Source organism: Bos taurus, chromosome 18, assembly GCF_002263795.3.
Source record: "Bos taurus isolate L1 Dominette 01449 registration number 42190680 breed Hereford chromosome 18, ARS-UCD2.0, whole genome shotgun sequence".
Lineage (NCBI taxonomy): Eukaryota > Metazoa > Chordata > Mammalia > Artiodactyla > Bovidae > Bos > Bos taurus.
This window is the reverse complement of record NC_037345.1, coordinates 63,907,386-63,928,093: the sequence shown is the minus strand read 5'-3', so window position 1 is coordinate 63,928,093 and position 20,708 is coordinate 63,907,386. Positions and strand designations below refer to the sequence as shown.

The 20,708-nt window shown below is 52.4% G+C and overlaps 1 protein-coding gene across 1 annotated transcript; it reads left to right on the top strand.

Moving 5' to 3' along the window:
- The first annotated feature begins 3,175 nt into the window (after window positions 1–3,175).
- Window positions 3,176–20,154, top strand: ZNF835 (zinc finger protein 835). Its single transcript, XM_059877340.1, has 6 exons — window positions 3,176–3,376; window positions 7,027–7,077; window positions 12,692–12,892; window positions 14,462–14,737; window positions 15,852–15,946; window positions 17,118–20,154. Exons 1-6 carry the CDS (start codon window positions 3,176–3,178, stop codon window positions 18,742–18,744), a joined length of 2,451 nt encoding a protein of 816 aa, XP_059733323.1. The 3' UTR covers window positions 18,745–20,154.
- The last annotated feature ends 554 nt before the right edge of the window (window positions 20,155–20,708 follow it).

Here is a 20,708-nt window from a genome sequence, read left to right as displayed (position 1 = left end):
CTGTTCTAAATTGGGGAGACAAGCACGTGAATGCTGTAAAAAGTCACCGACGTACCCACAGACACACCCTAAACACACCATAACACATTGTGAATTCAGGAATCATAGATGTTGGGTTTGGAGAGGAAACGAGGAATTGTAGCTGCATTATCTCTGCTCTGTTGCTCCAGAACCAGCTCGGGTCCTGTCACGTGGCCTGTGCTTAGTGACTGTTGAGGCTGGAATAAGGCCATAAGTGGACTTCACGAGTGGCTAAAGTCACAGCATGTCCCCAGTTGGGCCGTTTTCTCTTCTTTATAAAAACAATGGGTCCTGACTTCACTTTATTCCATAAATATGTTTCAAGGTCACTTTGGCACAAGTTGGTTCACATTGCCCGCCTCCCTTAGCTGTCATAGAATCCACAATCTCAATGTCGTTTCCGCACCAGGGATGGATTTTACTCAATGGCGCGGCTGGGCAGATAACGGGAAGAGATTTGACCAGAGAAATATTTGCCTGTGTTACGGGTGTGATGTATTAATGTTTACTACAGAGTTTATAACTTACAGATAAAGAAACAAACCAGAGTAACTTGGAGACTTAGAGACACAACAGTAGTTAACTATGCCAGCTATGATTATGAACTTCACAGTCCTTTACAAAATGGGGGAAATGATGCCTCCGGCCTAGGAGACGAGTCAGCCAGGTCAGGATGGAAGGAGACCACAGCCAGTGGACGACTGGCCGCCCCGCCTTTTCCTTGCATTGCGCAGCCGTGCTGTGGCTGCAGGGGGTCACATCAGGGGTGCTGCTCTCCATCTTGCTGGTACCCAGTACTTGGTGCTGGTCTCAGGTCTTGGGTCTCGGGGCTAGTCGCTGTCAAATTTCCACTTTTACTAAATGGGGCCATAAGAGCGAGGACGAGAGAGGAAGGGGGCCATTCAGTAGACTAGTTTGTAAGTAGGTAAAATCCAAATCTTTCACACTTCCTTTTTTAAAAAAAAAATTTATTGGCATATAGTTGATTTAAAATGTGATAGTTTCAGGTGTACAGCAAAGTGACTCAGTCTTTCATACACATATTTCCATTCGTTTTCAGGCTCTTTTCTCATATAGGTTATCACAGAATGTTGGCAGAGGGCCCTGTGCTCTGTGGTGGGTCCTTGCTGGCCATCTGTCTCATATATAGTGGTGTGTGTATGTGAACCCCACGTTCCTGATTGATCCCTGCCCTTCCCACACTGTTCTTGACAGAGACAGTGTCCAGGCTGTACAAGCGGGCAGGGACCACGAGGGTGGCAACCCCAGTGCCTCTGAAATACACACGTCACTTTCAGCTTCTGGAGGGAGGCGCTGAGGCGGCTGATGGGGCTGGGGTCAGTCTTGATGGAGGCGGGCTGCTGGGCCCTGAAACCAGCCGTGGGGGTAGGTCAGCACCAGACGAGACCACCCGTTCACCCCTCCTCCCTCCAGCCGCTCAGAATTTCTGGGACAGTCCCTTTCTCATCCACACCACACACACACACACACACACACACACACTCGCACACACGGAACCTAGGCTCTAGCCTTTGTACTGCTTAACTGGGTCTTGAGTTCCCTGGTAACTCAGTGGGAAACAATCTGCCTGCCAGTGCAGGAGGCTTGGGTTCTACCCATGGGTGGGTGGGTCGGGAAGATCCCCTGGAGAAGGGCTTGGCAACCCACTCCAGTGTTCCTGCCTGGAGAATCCCACAGACAGAGGAGCCTGGCGGGCTGCAGTCCATGGGGTCGCAGAGTCGGGCATGACTTAAGGATTAAACAGTTGCCTCCTGCTTCACTTCCTCAGAGGAGATAGTATGTGATTGCTTTTTAAAAATAAGTTTGGTGTGTTTGAGTTTGTGTGTATGTCTGTGTGTGTAACACATCATCCATAGAATTATTGCAAGACAGAGTGCACAGCCTAGATTAAGCAATCCACAGCCAGAGAGGCGACCCAGCCTTGTGAACAAACACGGTCCAGTTGTGCAGTAGTTACCCCCAGACCCTCAGTTTTGTACAAAAGCAGAGCAGTGGCGCCCCACTCCAGTGCTCTTGCCTGGAAAATCCCATGGACGGAGGACCCTGGAAGGCTGCAGTCCATGGGGTCTCGAAGAGTTGGACATGACCGAGCGACCTCACTTTCACTTTTCACTTTTATGCATTGGAGAAGGCAATGGCACCCCACTCCAGTGCTCTTGCCTGGAAAATCCCATGGACGGAGGACCCTGGAAGGCTGCAGTCCATGGGGTCGCGAAGAGTTGGACACGACTGAGCGACTTCACTTTCACTTTTCATTTTTATGCATTGGAGAAGGAAATGGCAACCCACTCCAGTGTTCTTGCCTGGAGAATCCCAGGGACGGGGGAGCCTGGTGGGCTGCTGTCTATGGGGTCGCACACAGTTGGACATGACTGAAGCGACTTAGCAGCAGTATTAATTTATTTCTTCTCCCTTCGACGCTGCATCTCAGAGGTCAGGCCTTTCCCCCAGACTGTCCTGAAGGCCCCTTCACGTCCTTGTTTCACAGGCTGCAGATGACAGGCCTCACCGTGGGGATGAGGATGCCATGGGCCACGGAGATGACCTGGTCTCAGTCGTGGATTGTCTTGGCTTGGGGCATCACGTCCATGGAGATGGCCATGCCAGGGAGCAGAGCCACCACCGTGAGGTGTGATCCACCCGTGGGGAACACCTTGCCTCGGGCCTCCGTGGACCGCGTCTGCAGCACAGCCATGGGGATCGTCCCAGAGGAGGCCATGACAGGCAGAAGGAGCCCGCAGGGTCAGGCACTGGCGCCCGGCACAGGGGACTCGTTGGTCAGAGCAGGCAGGCTTGGGCAGGGCCAGAAGCTCACATGAGAAGCCACGCGATGACTCCAAGGGCGGGGTCATCATGGGGACCACAGTCCACAGGAAGGCTGCGGTCCACAAGGTCCCGGCCAACAGGGTGACACCTACGGCCACAGCGCAGTCACCGACCATGGCAGCCAGCAGGAGACACGCCACAAGCCCCAGGCACAACCCCGCAGCCACCTGGCCAAGCGCTGTCCTGGAGAGGTGATGGGGATGGCCACCCAGCGCCTGGCCAGACCCGGGGCACTCTGGACGTGGAGGCACACGTGTCCAGGAAGGACAGGTTGCTGAGGAAGAAGCACACGGGCGTGTGGATAAGAATGGTAGCCAACCAGCATAGGACGAGGCTGTCCCCGAGGAGGGTGACCACGCAGGTCCAGAGGAGCGGGTGGTGGGAGACGGTCTGCATCCGTGGGCACCGGGACAGCCCAAGCAGGCCGAAGAGGACCTCGTCCGTGCTGTTCTGGATGTCCGTGCTCCTTCTGAAACCCCGGGTGGGTGGGAAAGTGTGGGTCATCTTGGTGAGTCATTCAGACACTGACAGCTTCCTGTGAATATGCTTTGACTCTTTCAAGGCACCAGCTCTAGGGCTTCCTTGGCACCGCTGCTCAGATGACTATTCCTATACCCCTGCGTTGCTAAATGTTGCTTAATATAATAGATGAGGGGAAATGGAAACAGAGACGACTTTATTTTTTGGGCTCCAAAATCACTGCAGGTGGTGATTGCAGCCACAAAATTAAAAGACATTTACTCCTTGAAAGGAAAGCTATGACCACCCTAGACAGCATGTTAAAAAGTAGAGACGTCACTAGACAAAGACCTGTCTAGTCAAAGCTATGATTTTTCCAGTAGTCATGTTTGGATGTGGGAGTTGGACCATAAAGAAGGCTGAGTGCTGAAAAATTGATTCTTATGAATTGTGGTCTTGAAGACTCTTGAGAGTCCCCGGGACTGCAAGGAGATCCAACCAGTCCATCCTAAAGGAAATCAGTCCTGAATAGTCATTGGAAGGGCAGATGCTGAAACTGAAACTTCAATACTTTGGCCACCTGATGCAAAGAGCTGACTCATTTGAAAAGACCCCAGTGCTGGGAAAGATTGAAGGTGGGAGGAAAAGGGGACGACAGAGGATGAGATGGTTGGATGGCATCCTTTACCCAATGGACATGAGTTTGAGCAAGGTCCAGGAGTTGGTGATGGACAGGGAGGCCTGGCGTGCTGCAGTCCATGGGGTCCCAAAGAGTCGGACACGACCGAACGACTGGAAAACAACAAGGTTTGTCATAGCTTTTCTTCCAAGGAGCAAGCGTCTGTTAATTTCACGGCTGCAGTCATATTCGTCTATACTTTGTGCCATCCCAGTGAAAATCCCAAGAGGGTGTGCGTGTGTGTGCAACTAGACAAGCCAAATCTAAAAGTTATGTCGGAAGATAAAGGACCTGCTTATCTCGAAGCTATAGAAATTAAATTAAAATTAAAGTGTCAATTAAACATTTTTAATTTCAATTAAATTAAAACTTAAAATTAAACTGTTAATTAAATGAAAACTTCAATTAAAATTAAAATGTCAATTAAACTAAAATTAAGGAAATCTGGCCGACGAGCTAGCAGAGATAGCAAAGAACTGAGCCAACACACAAATGTTTATTTAATTTATAGGAAAAAACAGCATCGCAGGGAAGTGAAGAAAGTACAGGCATTTCAATAAATGGCCTTAGGCTGATTCTCCACTATTAGGAGAGAAAGTGAAATTTTCTCAAGCCCAAATACTTCTTAAAATTATGTTCCCTCTGTATATAAACAAAATCTAAACTAACACAACATAGTAAATCAACTATACGCCAAGAAAATTTAAAAGGTAAAAGACAAAAAGAAGGAAAAGTAAATTCAAAATCAATAAAACTCATAGAAGATAGTAGGAGACACACTGCTTTGAGATCTGTTTAGACTGTTAAACCAGAGCAATTGTTTTGACTACATTAAAACTAAGCACTCTGTTAATCAAGCACACACACAGTGAGAGGAATGAAAAATCAAGCTATAATGTGGGAAATTACCTACAACACCTATCTTTGAACACATGTTCGTGTCTTAAACATGGAAATAACTTCTACAAAGCTGAAAGAAGAGGAAAAAACTTCAGAAGAAAACATTGGGGAAGAAACTTAAACTAGCCTATCAGAAAGAAGAATATTGATGAAAAAGAGTCCACCAACTGGTTAGCAATCAGGAAAATGCAAAAGAGAAACATAGTGAGCTAGGACTGCGAACCCTCATACACGGCCGGCAGCAGACAGAGCTCACTGCCAAGCTTTACCATGGAAGACACACGGGAACACTCATCCACTGTTGCCGAGGCCCTCACAATAAACCGGGCAAAATCTACTGAAGTTGCACACACACAAATTTATGACAAAGCAGCCCCACTCTTGCATGCGTATTTGATGGTGACGCATTGAGCACCCAGACATGTATAAGACTCTGGCAGTGTCAGACCAGAAACCACACGAATGCCCATTAACATCAAAATATAGGGAAAACTGAAGCCCCGCAAAAAAAAAAGTGAAAAAAGAAAAATATAACATTCTGGAGATAAAATTTCACTGTAAACAAAACGGACCTAAATTACAAAAAAAAAAAAAACTATTAAAATGACCAAATGAGAACTTCCCTGGTGATCCAGTGGCTAAGACTGAGCTCCCAATGCAGGGGGGCGCCGGTTCGATCCCCAGTCAGGGACCTAGATCCCACATGCCACAACTTAAGGTCCTGCGTGTCACCACAACACTCCTGTGCAGCCAAATAAGTAAATAAATACTTTGTAAAATGACACCTACATGCAACAACATAGTTCAGGCTCACAAATGTGTTCATCAAGATGCATGCGTGTGTGCTAAATCCCTTCAGTCGCATCTGCCTCTTTGGGACCCCATGGACTGTAGCCCACCAGGCTCGTCCGTCCATGGGATTCTCCAGGCAAGAGCACTGGAGCGGGTTACTGTGGCCTCCTCCAGGGGATCTTCCTGACCCGGGGGTGGAACCCATGTCTCTTACGTCTCCGTATTGGCAGGTGGGTTCTTTACCACTGGGAAGCACCACACGGGAAGTCCCTTTGAACGTGATTTCCAGGACCATTATAGCACATGAATTAACGTATGTAAAATCCAACCACAGCCAAAAGAAAATGATACTGTCAGACACCAGTACTGTATCAACACGCCTGTCTGGAGGCAGGCCAGAGGGTAGTGAGGAAAGGAAACAAGAAAAAAAATCATCGGGAATAAGAAAAGTTACGGTTTTACTAAGAAAGGGGTATGGTTATCTGTGATTACTGTTGAATTTTACGGCATTGTAAAATCTTGGCCTATGTACTGTTCTACATGCATTATGTTTCACAATAGGGGGAAAAAATTGTTTTTCCTGAAAAAAGACCTAACTTTTTCACGATACAAGGGCACCATCTAGTGGTCACAGAGGTACTTTATGAACTCAGTGAGTGGGTTGCTCAGTCATGTCCGCCTCTTTGGGACCCCACGGACTGCAGCCAGGCTCCTCTGTCCATGGAATTCTCCAGGCCAGGATACTGGAGTGGGCTGCCATTTCCTCCTCCAGGGGATCTTCCCAACCCAGGGGTTTCACCCGGGTCTCCTGCATGCAGGCAGATTCTTTACTGTCTGAGCCACCGTCCCAGCCTTCATGAACTCAGAGGCATTCCCTTAAGTCGAAACAGAAAATAAGTGAGATACTTTTGTTCCTGAGTATTGTCCAGTTAAAAAAAAATGCACAACATGAAAGTCTCAAATTAATTTTTATTTGGGTTAAAATGAGGACTGCAACCCAGGAGACAGCACCTCAGGTAGCCCTGAGAAACTGCTCAGAGGTGGGGGTAAGGTCAGTATAGATGTGGTTTTGGTGAAAGGGGAATACATGCAATCAAGCAGACATTTTCCCAGAAGGCTTCTGCTAGTCTGATGAGGCTTTCTGCTAGTTACGAGAAGCAGGCATCACCATGAAGGAGTTTAGTGCTTCTCTAGATATGAGGAGATACAAGAATTGGACTCATAAACTCAGCCCCTGAGTGTATCTAACTATCTGAAGGCCTGTCCGGCCAGTTTTTCCCAGGGCGCAGAGTGCCTCGTTTCTGCTCCTCACCCTGCACTCCTTTCAGGAGGTGCTGAAGGTCGGCAGCTCAGCAGCACCCGATTCAATCCTTGCGGAGGTGGGTGGCAAGCGCCCATGGCAAGTGCTGATCTGTATTGACAGCTGACAGTGGAAAACCACAAGACGCCTGTGCGTGGAGATTACGTCTAACATAAATAAAGAGAGCTTGTTCTGTGCAGGCTCGGGCAGCAGTGGCCACCCCAGGAATCAGTGTGGAGGGGGCCCTGGGGAGATGCCTGTAGGGAATTTCACCTCGAAACTCACCCCAGCTACAGAGGAGGGTTAGGAATCCCTGACCTGAGGGCTTCCCAGGTGGTGCTCATGGTAAAGAACCTGCCTGGCAATGCAGGAGACGCAAGAGATGCAGGTTCGATCCCTTGGTCGGGAAGATCCCCTGGAGAAGGACATGGAAACCCTCTCCAGTATTCTTGTCTGGAGAATCCCATGGACAGAGGAGCCTGGTGGGCTACAGTCCGTAAGGTCGCAGAGAGTTGGACACGCCTGAAGCGACATAGCATGACGTGAGCTCCAGGAGAGGGGACTGATCTAACTACGCCCCCCCGCCCCCGCCATGACCACCACCAAAAAATAAATCACTGTGTACATCCTTTCTCTTGATTTCTGAATTCTTTTCTCTGATTGAGTGGCACTTCCTGCTGCAGGTTACTATGGCAACCAGGACATTCCATCCTCTTAAACATGTCTCTGATCCACTTGTCTGATAGCCTGGGCAAGGCAAAATTATAGAGACGGCAACCAGATTGGTTGTTGACAGGGGCTGGGGGACGAGGCAGGAGGTGATTATAAAAGCGGGAAACAGAGGAGGGTTTGAGGGTAGTGGAAACATTCTGCATCTTGATTGTGGTGGTGATGGTGGTATTGAATGAACCTATGTGGGTGTTAAATACAGTAACAGCAAACAAAGTCAACATTTTTAGAACGTGCTGGCCCCAAAACTGGCAGCCATTTAAATACATTGCAGGAAAAAAAAAAGTCTTAATGACAAGAAAAAATAGTTCTTGCTATGTGTTGTTAAAGGATAAAAAGCACGATTACCAAGTCTTATACACCATATAATAATCTCTTTGCATGCGTGCTAAGTCACTTCATTTGTGTCCGACTCTTCACAACACCACGGACTGTACCCGCCAGGCTGCTCTGTCCATGGGATTTCCCAGGCAAGAATACTGGAGTGGGTTGCCATTCCCTTCTCCATATAATCTCTTTACCTGCCAAGAACACACGTTTGGAGGGGAATATACCAACGGTTCCCAAACTGTGCACCGAGGCACCTGGCTTTTTCATTTTATTTTGTAATTAATTTTTATTGGAATATAGTTGCTTTATGGTGTTGTGGTCATTTCTGCGATACAACAAAGTGAACCAGCCATACACAGACACAGAGGCACCTCCTCTCCCTTTAGGACTTCCTTCCCATTTAGATCACCACAGCGCATTAAGCCGAGGGCTGGACAGTAGGTCCTCATTAGTTACTGGTTTTATACACATGGTGCATGTACGTCAATTCCAATCTCCCAGTTCATCCCACCCCGCCTTCCCCCCTTGGTATCCATTCTCTATGCCTGTGTCTCTACTTCTGCTTTGCCAAAAGGATTATCTTTATCATTTTTCATCTGGATATTTTAAATCCGAGAGACATACAGCAATATTCAACATCTGTCTGACACCCCAGGAGCTACCAGTTCCAGCGGATCACATTTTCAACATTAGCTCTCTCTACATTCCCTTCTCTGACAGAAGATCTTTGTGAAGCTGTGTTGTCAGTAATTGCTGTAAAGAAGCAAGTGGCCTGTAAAAATCACCTTGGAGTAGGAAATTCGGGAGGTGGGGAGACGGTTCAGTCTGACTCCCAGGTCTGAGAACTTGTGCAGTGCCCAACATGCACACACAGCCCATTACTAAGTAACTGTCATGGTTGCAGGATGAAGGAAATCTCCTTGACCTTTGCAGGGTCTGATCTCCCCACAGCGATCTCGTCCTGCAAAGGACCTCAGCTGCTTGTGCTCAGGTCACCTCCTAGACCTTGACGAGCCCCTGTCGCCACAACTTGAGCCCCCAGACCTTTGCCCCCACCTGCGCCCCAGCTGCATTGGTCCTTCCACTGTTTAAAAGAGTTTTATTGAAGTACAGTTGCTTTACAATGCTGGGTTAATTTCTGCAGTACAACAGCATGTTCACCTGAAACGATCACAGCACAGTTTGTTAAGCAACTATACCCTGATACAAAACAAAAAGTTTTAAAATAAAAAGCCTAGGAAAGGTTTGGGATGAAGAAAAACCCCAGTTTCTGTTCTGTATTTTTTTATAATTAGTGTTTATAATGTGATATGAATATATATGGGCTTCCCAAGGGGCACAGTGGTAGAGAATATGCCTGCCAATGTGTGAGATGCAAGAGCGGCAGGTTCGACCCCTGGGTCGGGAAGATCCCCCGGAGGAGGAAGTGGCACCCCACCCCAGCGTTCTTGCCTAGAGAATCCCATGGACAGAGGAACCTGGCGGGCTACAGCTCACGTATGGGTCACAAAGAGTCAGACTTCGGGACTAAACAACAATAACCTGGTAAATTAAGATTGTCACTTCTCTGTTACACTAATATCTTAGGAGGAGTAAGTACTTAAGACATCCAGCCTTTTCTCCCCAAGTCAGAAATTTAATTCATTTGCTCCTTTCCACAAGCTAATTTGCCCATTCCACACACGAGGCACAGTTCAGCTCAGTTCAGTGGCTCAGTCGTGCCCGACTCCTTGCGACCCCAGGGACTGCAGCACGCCAGGCCTCCTTGTCCATCACCAACTCCCAGAGCTTGCTCAAACTCACGTCCTTCGAGTCGCTGATGCCATCCAGCCATCTCATCCTCTGTCGTCCCCTTCTCCTGCCTTCAGTCTCTCACAGCATCAGGTCCAATGAGCCAGTTCTTAGTTTCAGGTGGCCAAAGTATTGAAGTTTCAGCTTCAGCATCAGCCCTTCCAATGAATAGTCAGGACTGATTTCTTTTAGGATGGACTAGTTGATCTCCTTGCAGTCCAAGGGATGCTCAAGAGTCTTCTCTAACACCACAGTTCAAAAGCATCCATTCTTCAGCACTCAGCTTTCTTTATAGTCCAACTCTCACATCCATACATGACCACTGGAAAAACCATAACTTTGACTAGACGGACCTTTGTTGGCAAAGTAATGTCTATACTTTTTAATATGCTGTCTAGGTTGGTCATAGCTTTCCTTCCAAGGAGCAAGCGTCTTTTAATTTCATGGCTGCAGTCACCCTGTGTGATCCTAGGCACAAGGAGGTTAAATAACCTGCCCCAGGACGTTCAGCTAGGAGACAGTGGAATCAGGATTTGAACCCGGGTCCCACCCAAGGCAAGTGCGTGGATTCCTAACCACCAGGCGCCGCGGCAGCTTCACCATCACCTAGTCAGCCCTGCGCTGCGAGGGTTAGAGACAACATCGCGTCAGTACCCGTCCCACCGTCGTCATGACAACCTTTATCTCCTCTCCCACCCCATGCGCTTGGACCCAGGCCCTGGGGAGGAGGGGGGACAGCAACGTGGTGATTTTTGAAGATCGTATCCCTTTTCTTACAAGTTTGAGTTCGGGAAAACGTGCCCATTTCCAGTGTATTCCTTGCTCTTCCAGGAGCCCCCTTTGCAAGGATTATTCCTTTGCAAAGGGAATGTGCCTAGTATTCCCGGGGAGAGGGGGTTGCTAACATCGCATTTCTTGGCCTAAAGGGGCAGAGGACACCAATCCAGCTTAAAGTGACTTCTTTGCCTCTCCTCCCCTAGCCCTTGACCTCAGAGCCTTCCACGGAAATCTCTTTTTATCCTTCGTAATTCTGGGGAAAAAAGAAAACAGTTTAGCTTGAGCGGATTTAGTTTTCTTTCTGTGGAGCCACAGCGCCCTCAAGTGTTCACTAAGGCTCGGCGCCACCTCGTTTGAGAAACGCATGTGGGTGTGTCTCAGTAGTGTCTGCAGGGCCTGGAGAACAAACTGTATTTACCCTGGCTTCAGTTCAGTTCAGTCGCTCAGTTGTGTCCTACTCTTTGCGACCCCATGAATCGCAGCATGCCAGGCCTCCCTGTCCATCACCAACTCCCGGAGTTCACTGAGACTCACGTCCATCGAGTCAGTGATGCCATCCAGCCATCTCATCCTCTGTCGTCCCCTTCTCCTCCTGCCCCCAATCCCTCCCAGCATCAGAGTCTTTTCCAATGAGTCAACTCTTCGCATGAGGTGGCCAAAGTACTGGAGTTTCAGCTTCAGCATCATTCCCTCCAAAGAAATCCCAGGGCTGATCTCCTTCAGAATGGACTGGTTGGATCTCCTTGCAGTCCAAGGGACTCTCAAGAGTCTTCTCCAACACCACAGTTCAAAAGCATCAATTCTTTGGCACTCAGCCTTCTTCACAGTCCAACTCTCACATCCATACATGACCACAGGAAAAACCATAGCCTTGACTAGACGGACCTTTGTTGGTAAAGTAATGTCTCTGCTTTTGAATATGCTATCTAGGTTGGTCATAACTTTCCTTCCAAGGAGTAAGCGTCTTTTAATTTCATGGCTGCAGTCACCATCTACAGTGATTTTGGAGCCCAGAAAAATAAAGTCTGACACTGTTTCCACTGTTTCCCCATCTATTTCCCATGAAGTGATGGGACTGGATGCCATGATCTTCGTTTTCTGAATGTTGAGCTTTAAGCCAACTTTTTCACTCTCCTCTTTCACTTTCATCAAGAGGCTTTTTAGTTCCTCTTCACTTTCTGCCATAAGGGTGGTGTCATCTGCATATCTGAGGTTATTGATATTTCTCCCTAGCTTACGTTTGGCTAATTTCTTTCTTTCTTTTTTTTAAGGCTTATTGGTGACTTTTCTAACTATCCTGAGGGCTGACTTTGATCTCATCTCTCTTTCTCCGTCAGTTCTCTGCACACTCTCTCCCTACCCGCTTTCCCCAGGAGGATTCCTGTGATGGTTAGTTTCACGTGTCACCTTGGCCAGGCTCTGGTACCCAGCGACTGGATCAGACTCAGATGTTTCTGTGAAGTTATTCTGTAGATGTGGTCAACAGCTAACGTCAGTTTTTTCCCCCGCCATCCTACACAACTTGTGGGATCTTAGTTCCACCACCAGGGCTCGAATCTGTGCCCCCTTGCAGTGGAAGTGCTGAGCCTTAACCACTGGCCCTCCAGGGAAGCCCCTCAGGGAAAGCTCTTCAGGCCAGCAGCACCCTGAATTACCTGGCCTACCCCTTCGGCCTCGTCTCTGGGCCCTGCCTCTGTCTCGGTCAGCTTATTGCCAATAAACTGCTGTGTATAATAACGAGTCACTCCTCCACTGAGGGACTTTGTTGTTGTTCAATCACTCAGTCATGTCTGCCCCTTTGTGACCCCATGAACTGCAGCACGCCAGGTTTCTCTGCCCTTCACCATCTCCCAGATTTGCTCAGACTCATGTCCATCGAGTCAGTGATGCCATCCAACCATCTCATCCTCTGTCGTCCCCCTCTCCTCCTGCCTTCAGTCTTTCCCAGCATCAGGGTCTTTTCCAGTGAGTCAGTTCTTCACATCAGTGGCTTGCTCCTGGTTTATTCAATTCCTATTGAAGCCCTAAAGCACACCATATAAGAAACGCTACTGTTCTGGGTCCAGCATGCTGTGAGGAGGCCCAAGCGGGCCACATGGAGGTGTCAGACCAGTCCCAACAGTCACTACGTGGAGAAGAGCCAGGCTCCAGACGTCTGGGCCAACCGAGTCAGCCCCAGCCGCCCAGCCCTTCACACGTGCCCCCTCCATGCATCCACGGGGTCGGAGAGGCTGCCCTCCCTTCGTGGCCTGCCCCACTCTCTACTCGTAGGCTGATTTCTCTGACAAGCACGGAATAATGAGCATAAGAAAATGTTTTTTTCATGATACTTCCACACCATAGAATAGAAAGGTCTTTTCTTGTATTGGATTAATTCCCACTTTTTTTTTTTTAACAGGGAGTGGGGGGGAAGCTTTTTGGCAATTAGAAAAAAAAATGCTTGTCTTCTGAGCTCCCTCCCATAAATCTGTATGGTTTATGGAATGTATAAGAGGTGTTTTTTAAATCTTCAAATGTAAAATTAAACCAGAAAAAAAAAAAAGACTTGGTGGCTTAAGAGAACAATCCTTTAATCTCATGCTCCTGGGTCTGTAGGCTGGAGGGAGGTTCTGCTCCTTGAGGCCCAGGCTGGGAGGGGCACTGGGCATATTCTTACCATACAGAGCTAGAAGCTTCCAGAAGGACAGGGGAAACCCACAATGCCTGTGGAGGTCTACATACGAAATAAAAAATTGAAGGGTAAAGAGAGCATGTCCAGCAGAGACAGGGACGGTGGAAGGCATAAAATAGGAGTATGGGCTTAAGAAACACAAATTACTGTGTATAAAACAAGCTACAAGCACATATTGTGCGAAATACAAAATATAGCTAATTTTTATATTAACTACAAATGGAGTGTAGCCTTTAACAATCGTAAACCGCTATGCTGTACACCTGAAACATATAATATTGTACAGCGACTATGCTGCTGCTGCTGCTGCTAAGTCGCTTCAGTCGTGTCCAACTCTGTGAGACCCCATAGACGGCAGCCCAACAGGCTCCCCCGTCCCTGGGATTCTCCAGGCAAGAACACTGGAGTGGGTTGCCATTTCCTTCTCCAATGCATGAAAGTGAAAAGTGAAAGGGAAGTCGCTCAGTCGTGTCCGACTCCCTGCGACCCCATGGACTGCAGCCTACGAGGCTCCTCCGTCCATGGGATTTTCCAGGCAAGAGTACTGGAGTGGGGTGCCATTGCCTTCTCCGACATACTTCACCTTAATAATAAAAGCAGGTGTTACGGTTTAATGGGCAGCCTTGGGAGAACATAAAGTAATATGGTGTCTCACAGGGCTTTGTGATTCTGGTGACATACATTTATCACGTCATACATGATTGTACATTCACACTGCCTTCCCAACTATCTAAAAATGAGCTTGTGCTCATTTCTCTAATAGCCAAGTGAATAACTTACGAAGGCTCACCCTATGAAGAGAATAATTTAGGAAGTCTAACTCTATGGAGAAGCACTTTACAGTAATGGCAGGCCAATAATTACTCCTATTTCAAGTTCTCTGCTATAATCATTTGCCAACGTCAATGAGTTTTTCACTTTCTCTGCTCTCAGGTGGAACTACAGCAATCGTCTGAGACAAATGACTTCCATTGCTTAATGGTGAACTGTGGCATGCAAACCTCAGTGCTGTGTGACCTGGGGTGACTAACTTAGCCTCTCTGATCCTCAGTCTTTTGAGGCTCTGCGGACTCCGCCCCCTCCTTGAGGACGCGGAGTCCCGCCCCCATTTGCCCGCCCCGCCCTCCTAGGGCTCTTGGAAAGGCTGAGAGTCTTCTTTCCACAGCGTGCCGACGCAGGGCCTTCTGGGAGTTGTAGTTTCGGTGACGCCGGCACGGCGGCGGGGGGGGGGCCTCAGTCGCTGTATGGGCGCAGCGCGGCGCCTTCTGGGAGTTGTAGTTCTTGGGAGCCCCAAACGGGCCGCAGCTCTCCCGGCGCGCGTGCACACAGCGGGTCGGCCCGGCGCTTGGACCCGACTGTGGAGGCTGCTGCCTTGCTTCGTGAGGCCTGCATGTCCGCGCCACCGCGGGACGAGGGGCCTCAGGGGGTCCGCGTGGACCAGGTAGGGCCAGAAACTGTGGAGAAACTGACTCGAACCCGCCACGCTTGGCGGGAGCCGCCCGAGGCCTTCGAAACTGGTCCCGAGGCGAGGGCGCCGGGTTGTGGTGTGCGCATGCGCGGGTGGTGTGCGCGGGTCCCTGTGTGTGTCCGTGTGTCCCCGGTACGCCCTCACCCGCCCCGCGTGCCACTCCAGAAGTTTTTCCTGGTGCAGACGTGTATCTGCATGTGTCACCGTGCGTGTGAGCCCGCCTGTCACACCAGAACTTTGTGCCCGTGCACCTGTGCGTGTGACTTCGTGAGTCTGTCCCCAAGGGTCACCATCGGTTGGCACGTGCCTGACCGTCGCGGCCTTTGCCCGAAAATTCGAGCACTTGGGGACGTCTGTCTTTGTGTGACTTGGAGCATGTGTGGAATGTGCTCTCCTGGCTAGGTGTGAGGTATATAATTCCACAGTTCCTGGGTGTGCACCTGCGTGGGGAGGCTCCGCAGGTGTGTCTGCCAGCCTGGAGCCCGATGGTCTGTGTGTGCCTGAGCGTGGCGGGCCGTGCCTGCGGTGTTTATGAGAGACCTCAGGAGCGTGGAGTTGTGTGTGTGTGTGTGTGCGCGCGCGTGGGGGAGACGCTGCACACCTGTGACTCTGGGCCTGTGTGGAGCTCTGCCCACCGCGTAACTGCATGTGACGGGTGTGCCACTGCGGGTGGTGTGCCTGTTGGGTGGCCACCACGTGTGACTTACCGTGTGTGTAGCCGCGTGTGTGCGTGGGCAAGCGTGACCGCAGGTGCACTTGGAGTTGTGCACATGTGTGAGATGGCTGGCCTCCTCGTCACCCACAGCACATGGGAGTGTAAGGGCATCCGAGTGCCAAGGGAGGGATGCTGTTAACCGCCTCCCTCCCCCAGTTAGGTCGCGTGCCACCCCAGTGTGTGTCTGGGTGATGTGACTGCCTCTGGGCATGTCTGTGTCTCCCCTTTGGTTGCCTGTTTGTGTACCTGTCCGGCCCAGGTCCACCCCGCCCTGACTCCACCTACCGTCCCCACACGCACACGGAGGGGACACCCGGTGTGCGGCGTCTGCCCAGGCATCTGCCTTCACATCCCTGCTGCTTTCTTGCACAGACGTCAGCTGGACCCACGCAGGAGGCACGTGCAGCCGGGACAGGCGCCACAGCCCGAGAGAGGTGGATGGGACCCGGTGCTCCCAAACCTACGAGGTGGGTACCACTGCCTGCTCTGGGGACCCAGCCAGGCCCTGCTCAAGCCTGGGGGCTGCCGGAGGGGTGACCCCACACTGGGACCGGCCCAGCCTGGGTCCTGCCGGCAGAGCGCTCGCCCTGCACAAAGACCCCGCACCACCTGCCCTCACCGCATGGTCCGGGTCTCCCTGCGCTCTGCCGGGTCACACTTCTCCAGCCCTCGCCCCGCGCCCAGCCCCTTTACTTGTCCTCTGACACCCTGGTTGTGGTCCCACCTTAGGCCCTTTGCACTTGGCGGTGCTCACAGGCCAGAATGCTGTCGCCATCACTTCCTCAGTGAGGCCTGCACTGGGGGACGAGCCTTCCAGGCAGCTGGAACGGCCGATGCAAAGGCCCTATGGCAGGAGCATGCCCGGAGTCATTTGTGGAACAGGGAGGAGGCCTTTGGCTGGAGAAGAGCAAGCTCAGAGCAGGCTGAAGTTGGGCGGCTGCTGTGCGGGCCATGGAGAGGAGTGAGGCTTTCATGGAGCCATTGGTGACTTTCAGTGGAGGGGAGAGAGGAAGGAGGAAAAGCTCCGGAGCCCTGGCATCGCAGCTTCCAGGAGCCTCACTGTGGAATAAAGAGCTAATACGTGGCAACGGCTTAAAGCAGCAGGCCCCAGCCGTTTTGGCACCAGGGACCAGTTTCATGGAAGACAGTTTCCAGGGAGGCTCAGGCCCAGGGGGCAGACACACGACCGTCTGGATCCACGGTCTTTCAGGGAAGGGTGTGCTCAGGGGGTTATGCCATCACCCCCAGGATGGCCCCCGACTCGTCCGCCCACCCCAGGGGTCTGCCCCCAGTGGCGGATACTGACCGCGGTACACACCAGGAGTGAGGGCTTCAGTATACATTTTGCGTGGACACAGTTGAATCCCTAGCAGCAGGGTTGAGAGACACTTGGTTGCTGCACCTGGCGGGTATTGGGGTGCTCTGAGTCCCAGGATCCTGTTCAACGTCCTGTTGAACACAACGCACAGGGTGGCCCCAGGACACCAGTCTGACCCAGGCAGCCGGTAGACAGGCCCCTCGCTGACCCTTTCCCAGCCTGAGACCGGTGACAGACCAGTTTGGTTCTCCATTGTTTTCTTTCTTTCCTTCCTTCTTTCTCTCTCCCGCTTCTCCTCCCCTACTTTTCCCATAACAAAGATGTGAAATCGAGGCAGCAGCTCGGAAAGCCGGGATGGAAGCACTCCTGGAGGGCGCCGCTCCCCAGAGCTCCAAGTTGGGAGAAACCCCCAAACCCGAGGGTGGGTTCAAGGACGGGCCAGAGAAGGCGGAAACCTGTTTGAAGCAGGAGGCCCGCAAGGAAAACCCCACCAGGGACGGGGTGCCCAAGCAGGATGAGCTCGCCGCCGGAACCCCCGAGACCAACTGCAGCCCCCTGACTCCCCAGGCCGACCACCGGCCCCAGAAGCGCGGCGCTCCAAGAAAGCGCAGGACCCTGAAGAAGGCAGCCGCCAGCGCGGAGCCGGAGCCAGAGGAGGTGGCGGAGCGAGGGGGCGGTGGCCCCAGCAAGCCGTGGAAGTGTGGGGACTGCGGCAAGGCCTTCAGCTACTGCTCGGCCTTCACGCTGCACCAGAGGACGCACACCGGGGAGAAGCCGTTCCCCTGCGCGGACTGTGGCCGCGCCTTCAGCCAGAGCGCACACCTGGCGCAGCACCGGCGCGTGCACACGGGCGAGCGGCCCTACGCCTGCGCCGAGTGCGGCAAGGCCTTCAGCCAGGGCTCCTATCTGGCGGCGCATGGGCGCGTGCACACGGGCGAGCGGCCCCACCACTGCACCGACTGCGGCAAGGCCTTCGCGCGCCCCACGCACCTGGCGCAGCACCGGCGCGTGCACACGGGCGAGCGGCCCTTCGCCTGCGGCCAGTGCGCCAAAGCCTTCCGCAGCCGCTCGTCGCTGCGGGAGCACCAGCGCATCCACACGGGCGAGAAGCCCTTCGCCTGTGCGCGCTGCGACAAGGCCTTCCGCTTCTCCTCGGCGCTGCTCCGCCACCAGCGCACGCACACGGCCCAACGGCCCTACACGTGCGGCCAGTGCGCCAAGGCCTTCACGCAGGCCGCGCACCTGGCGCAACACCGCGGCGTGCACACGGGTGAGAAGCCCTTCGCCTGCACTGAGTGCGGCGCACGCTTCAGCCAGAGCGCCTCGCTCACCGAGCACCGGCGCATCCACACGGGCGAGAAGCCCTTCGCCTGCGCGCAGTGCGGCAAGGCCTTCACGCAGGTGTCGCACCTGAGCCGCCACCGGCGCACGCACACCGGCGAGCGGCCCTACGCGTGCGGGGCCTGCGGCCGCGCCTTCAGCAACCGCTCGCACCTGGTGCAGCACCACCTGGCTCACACGGGCGCGCGGCCCTACAAGTGCCCGGAGTGCGGCGCCGCCTTCGGCCACGTGTCCTCCCTGCTCGAACACCAGAAGGTGCACACGGGCGAGAAGCCCTTCCGCTGCGGCGACTGCGGCCGCGCCTTCAGCCACGGCTCGTCGCTGACGCTGCACCGGCGGACGCACACGGGCGAGCGGCCCTACGCCTGCCCCGAGTGCGGCAAGGCCTTCAGCAACCGCGCCTACCTGGTCCAGCACCACATCGTGCACACCGGCGAGAAGCCCTACGAGTGCGGCGGCTGCGGCAAGGCCTTCAGCTTCTCCTCCGCGCTCATCCGGCACCGGAAGACCCACGCCGCGGGCAAGAAGGCGGGGGCTCCGCTCGGCCCCGCAGCCGCCTCCGCCGCACCCACACCCGCGCTCCCGGCGGGAGGAGGAGCCTGCTGACGTGACAGCGGGGAGCCTGCAGAAACCTCGGTGCTGGTGGTGGCTGCTGTTCAGCCTTTCAGTCGCGTCCAACTCTTGGCGACCCCATGGACTGCAGCACGCCAGGCTTCCCTGTCCTTCAGTATCTCCCGGAGGTCGCAGACTCATGTCCATTGAGTCGGTGATGCTGTCTAACCATGTGATCCTCATCCTCTGTACATGGTACAACACATAACCTTGGTGGACCAGCCCAAGCATGAAGCCTGAGATCTACGGGGACCTCCTATAGGTGGGGGCTCACTGAACCTTCGCTACCTCGTGCTCAGGCTCTCGGTGCTGGCCAGGAGATACACCACCATCCCAGTGATGCCCCTGGGGAAACCGAGGCTCTGAGAGGCTCCGTGAGGTTCCCTCCTCACTCGAGGCTGATGTCACAGTGCCAGGATCAAGCCCACATCTGCCAGTCTCCCTGGTTCAAAATCATAAAGAGAGAAGTGTGTGTGTGTTGTGTGGTCACTCAGTTGTGTCCGACTCTTTGCGACCCCACGGACAGTGGCGCCTGCGAGGCTCCAGCGTCCATGGGAGTCTTCAGGCAGGAATACTGGAGTGGGTTGCCATTTCCTCCTCCAGGGGATCTTCCCGACGACCCAGGGATCAAACTCCCGACTCCTGCAGTGCGGGCGGATGCTTTACAACTGAGCCACCAGGGAAGCCCATAAAAAGGTCAGCTAACTCAGATAACGATGAATGTTATGGACAGGATTTTAAAATATATGGGGAAGTGATTCTGCCTTATACGTGAGTTAATTTTAATTTTATGCTAACTAAAATCCTCCAATACTTTGGCCACCTGATGTGAAGAACTGATTCATTGGAAAAGACCCTGATGCTGGGAAAGATTGAAGGCTGGAGGAGAAGGGGATGACAGAGGATGAGATGGATGGCATCATGACTCAATGGACATGAGTTTGAGCAAGCTCTGGGAGTTGGTGTTGGACAGGGAAGTCTGGCCTGGTGAATGGGTTCGCAAAGAGTGACACGACTGAGCGACTGAACTGAACTAAAATAGCTTGTTTGTGGCCTATCAAACACAAGTCTGCTGTAATTAGAAAAGAAAAGGGCATCTGGGCCAGAAGTAGAGCACGTGCTGCCTCCCTTCCTGGGACGCCAGTGCTGACACTCCATCAGTAATACTTCATTCCCAGGTGCCAAGGCCAACTGCCGAGGCATTGTGAATGCATGGCGGTCCGTTTGTTTTGAAAACTTGAAGAAACATATCTCTGACGTGTTTAACGTTTTGTTCTGACAACACGTAAAACTGTTGAAAACCATGCTTCTCTGGAGCAATTTTTCAGAATGATTTGGGAGGCTGTCTTCTGGGCTGTAGTCCTCAGTTTGACTCAAATAAAACTCTTTTCTATTTTTATTGTACAGTATTCATCGATTATTTTCATTGACAGGGAATTGGTGGTATTTATGAGGCTGGGCAGATCACTCCCAGGGGATGACAAGCGAATGAAAGAAAGGAGCCAACCCAGAGACAAGTTTGGGGAAAGACTGCTTGGACCCGCCGGTCGCTGAGGTCTGGCATCTGGAGCGTAGGGCTGACAGATGAGGGAGGCTCCTTGTATCAGGAGAGGGGACCCGCCTGAGGTCAAGGGGGAATGCAGACCGGACACCGAAGGCACGCTGCTCCTCAGACACCCCATCACAATCACGTCTCGACCCTGCCCAGGCCCAGTATTGCCCGTCTGTTTGCGCGTCCCCCAATTCTGATGGGTGACACCCTGCGAGAACCACGCTACCTGCCCCCCCATCATATCATTTTCCGATCCCCACGGCCCCGCCCCTCGCCGCAGGCTCCGCCCCCTCTGCAACTGCGCCTGCGCGCTCCAAGGCCGGCACGACTCCCAGAAGCCCTCGGGGTATGCTTCTGTCTCGTGAGGCAGCCTGTACGCCCAGCCAGACCCGCTGCTTGTGGGGGC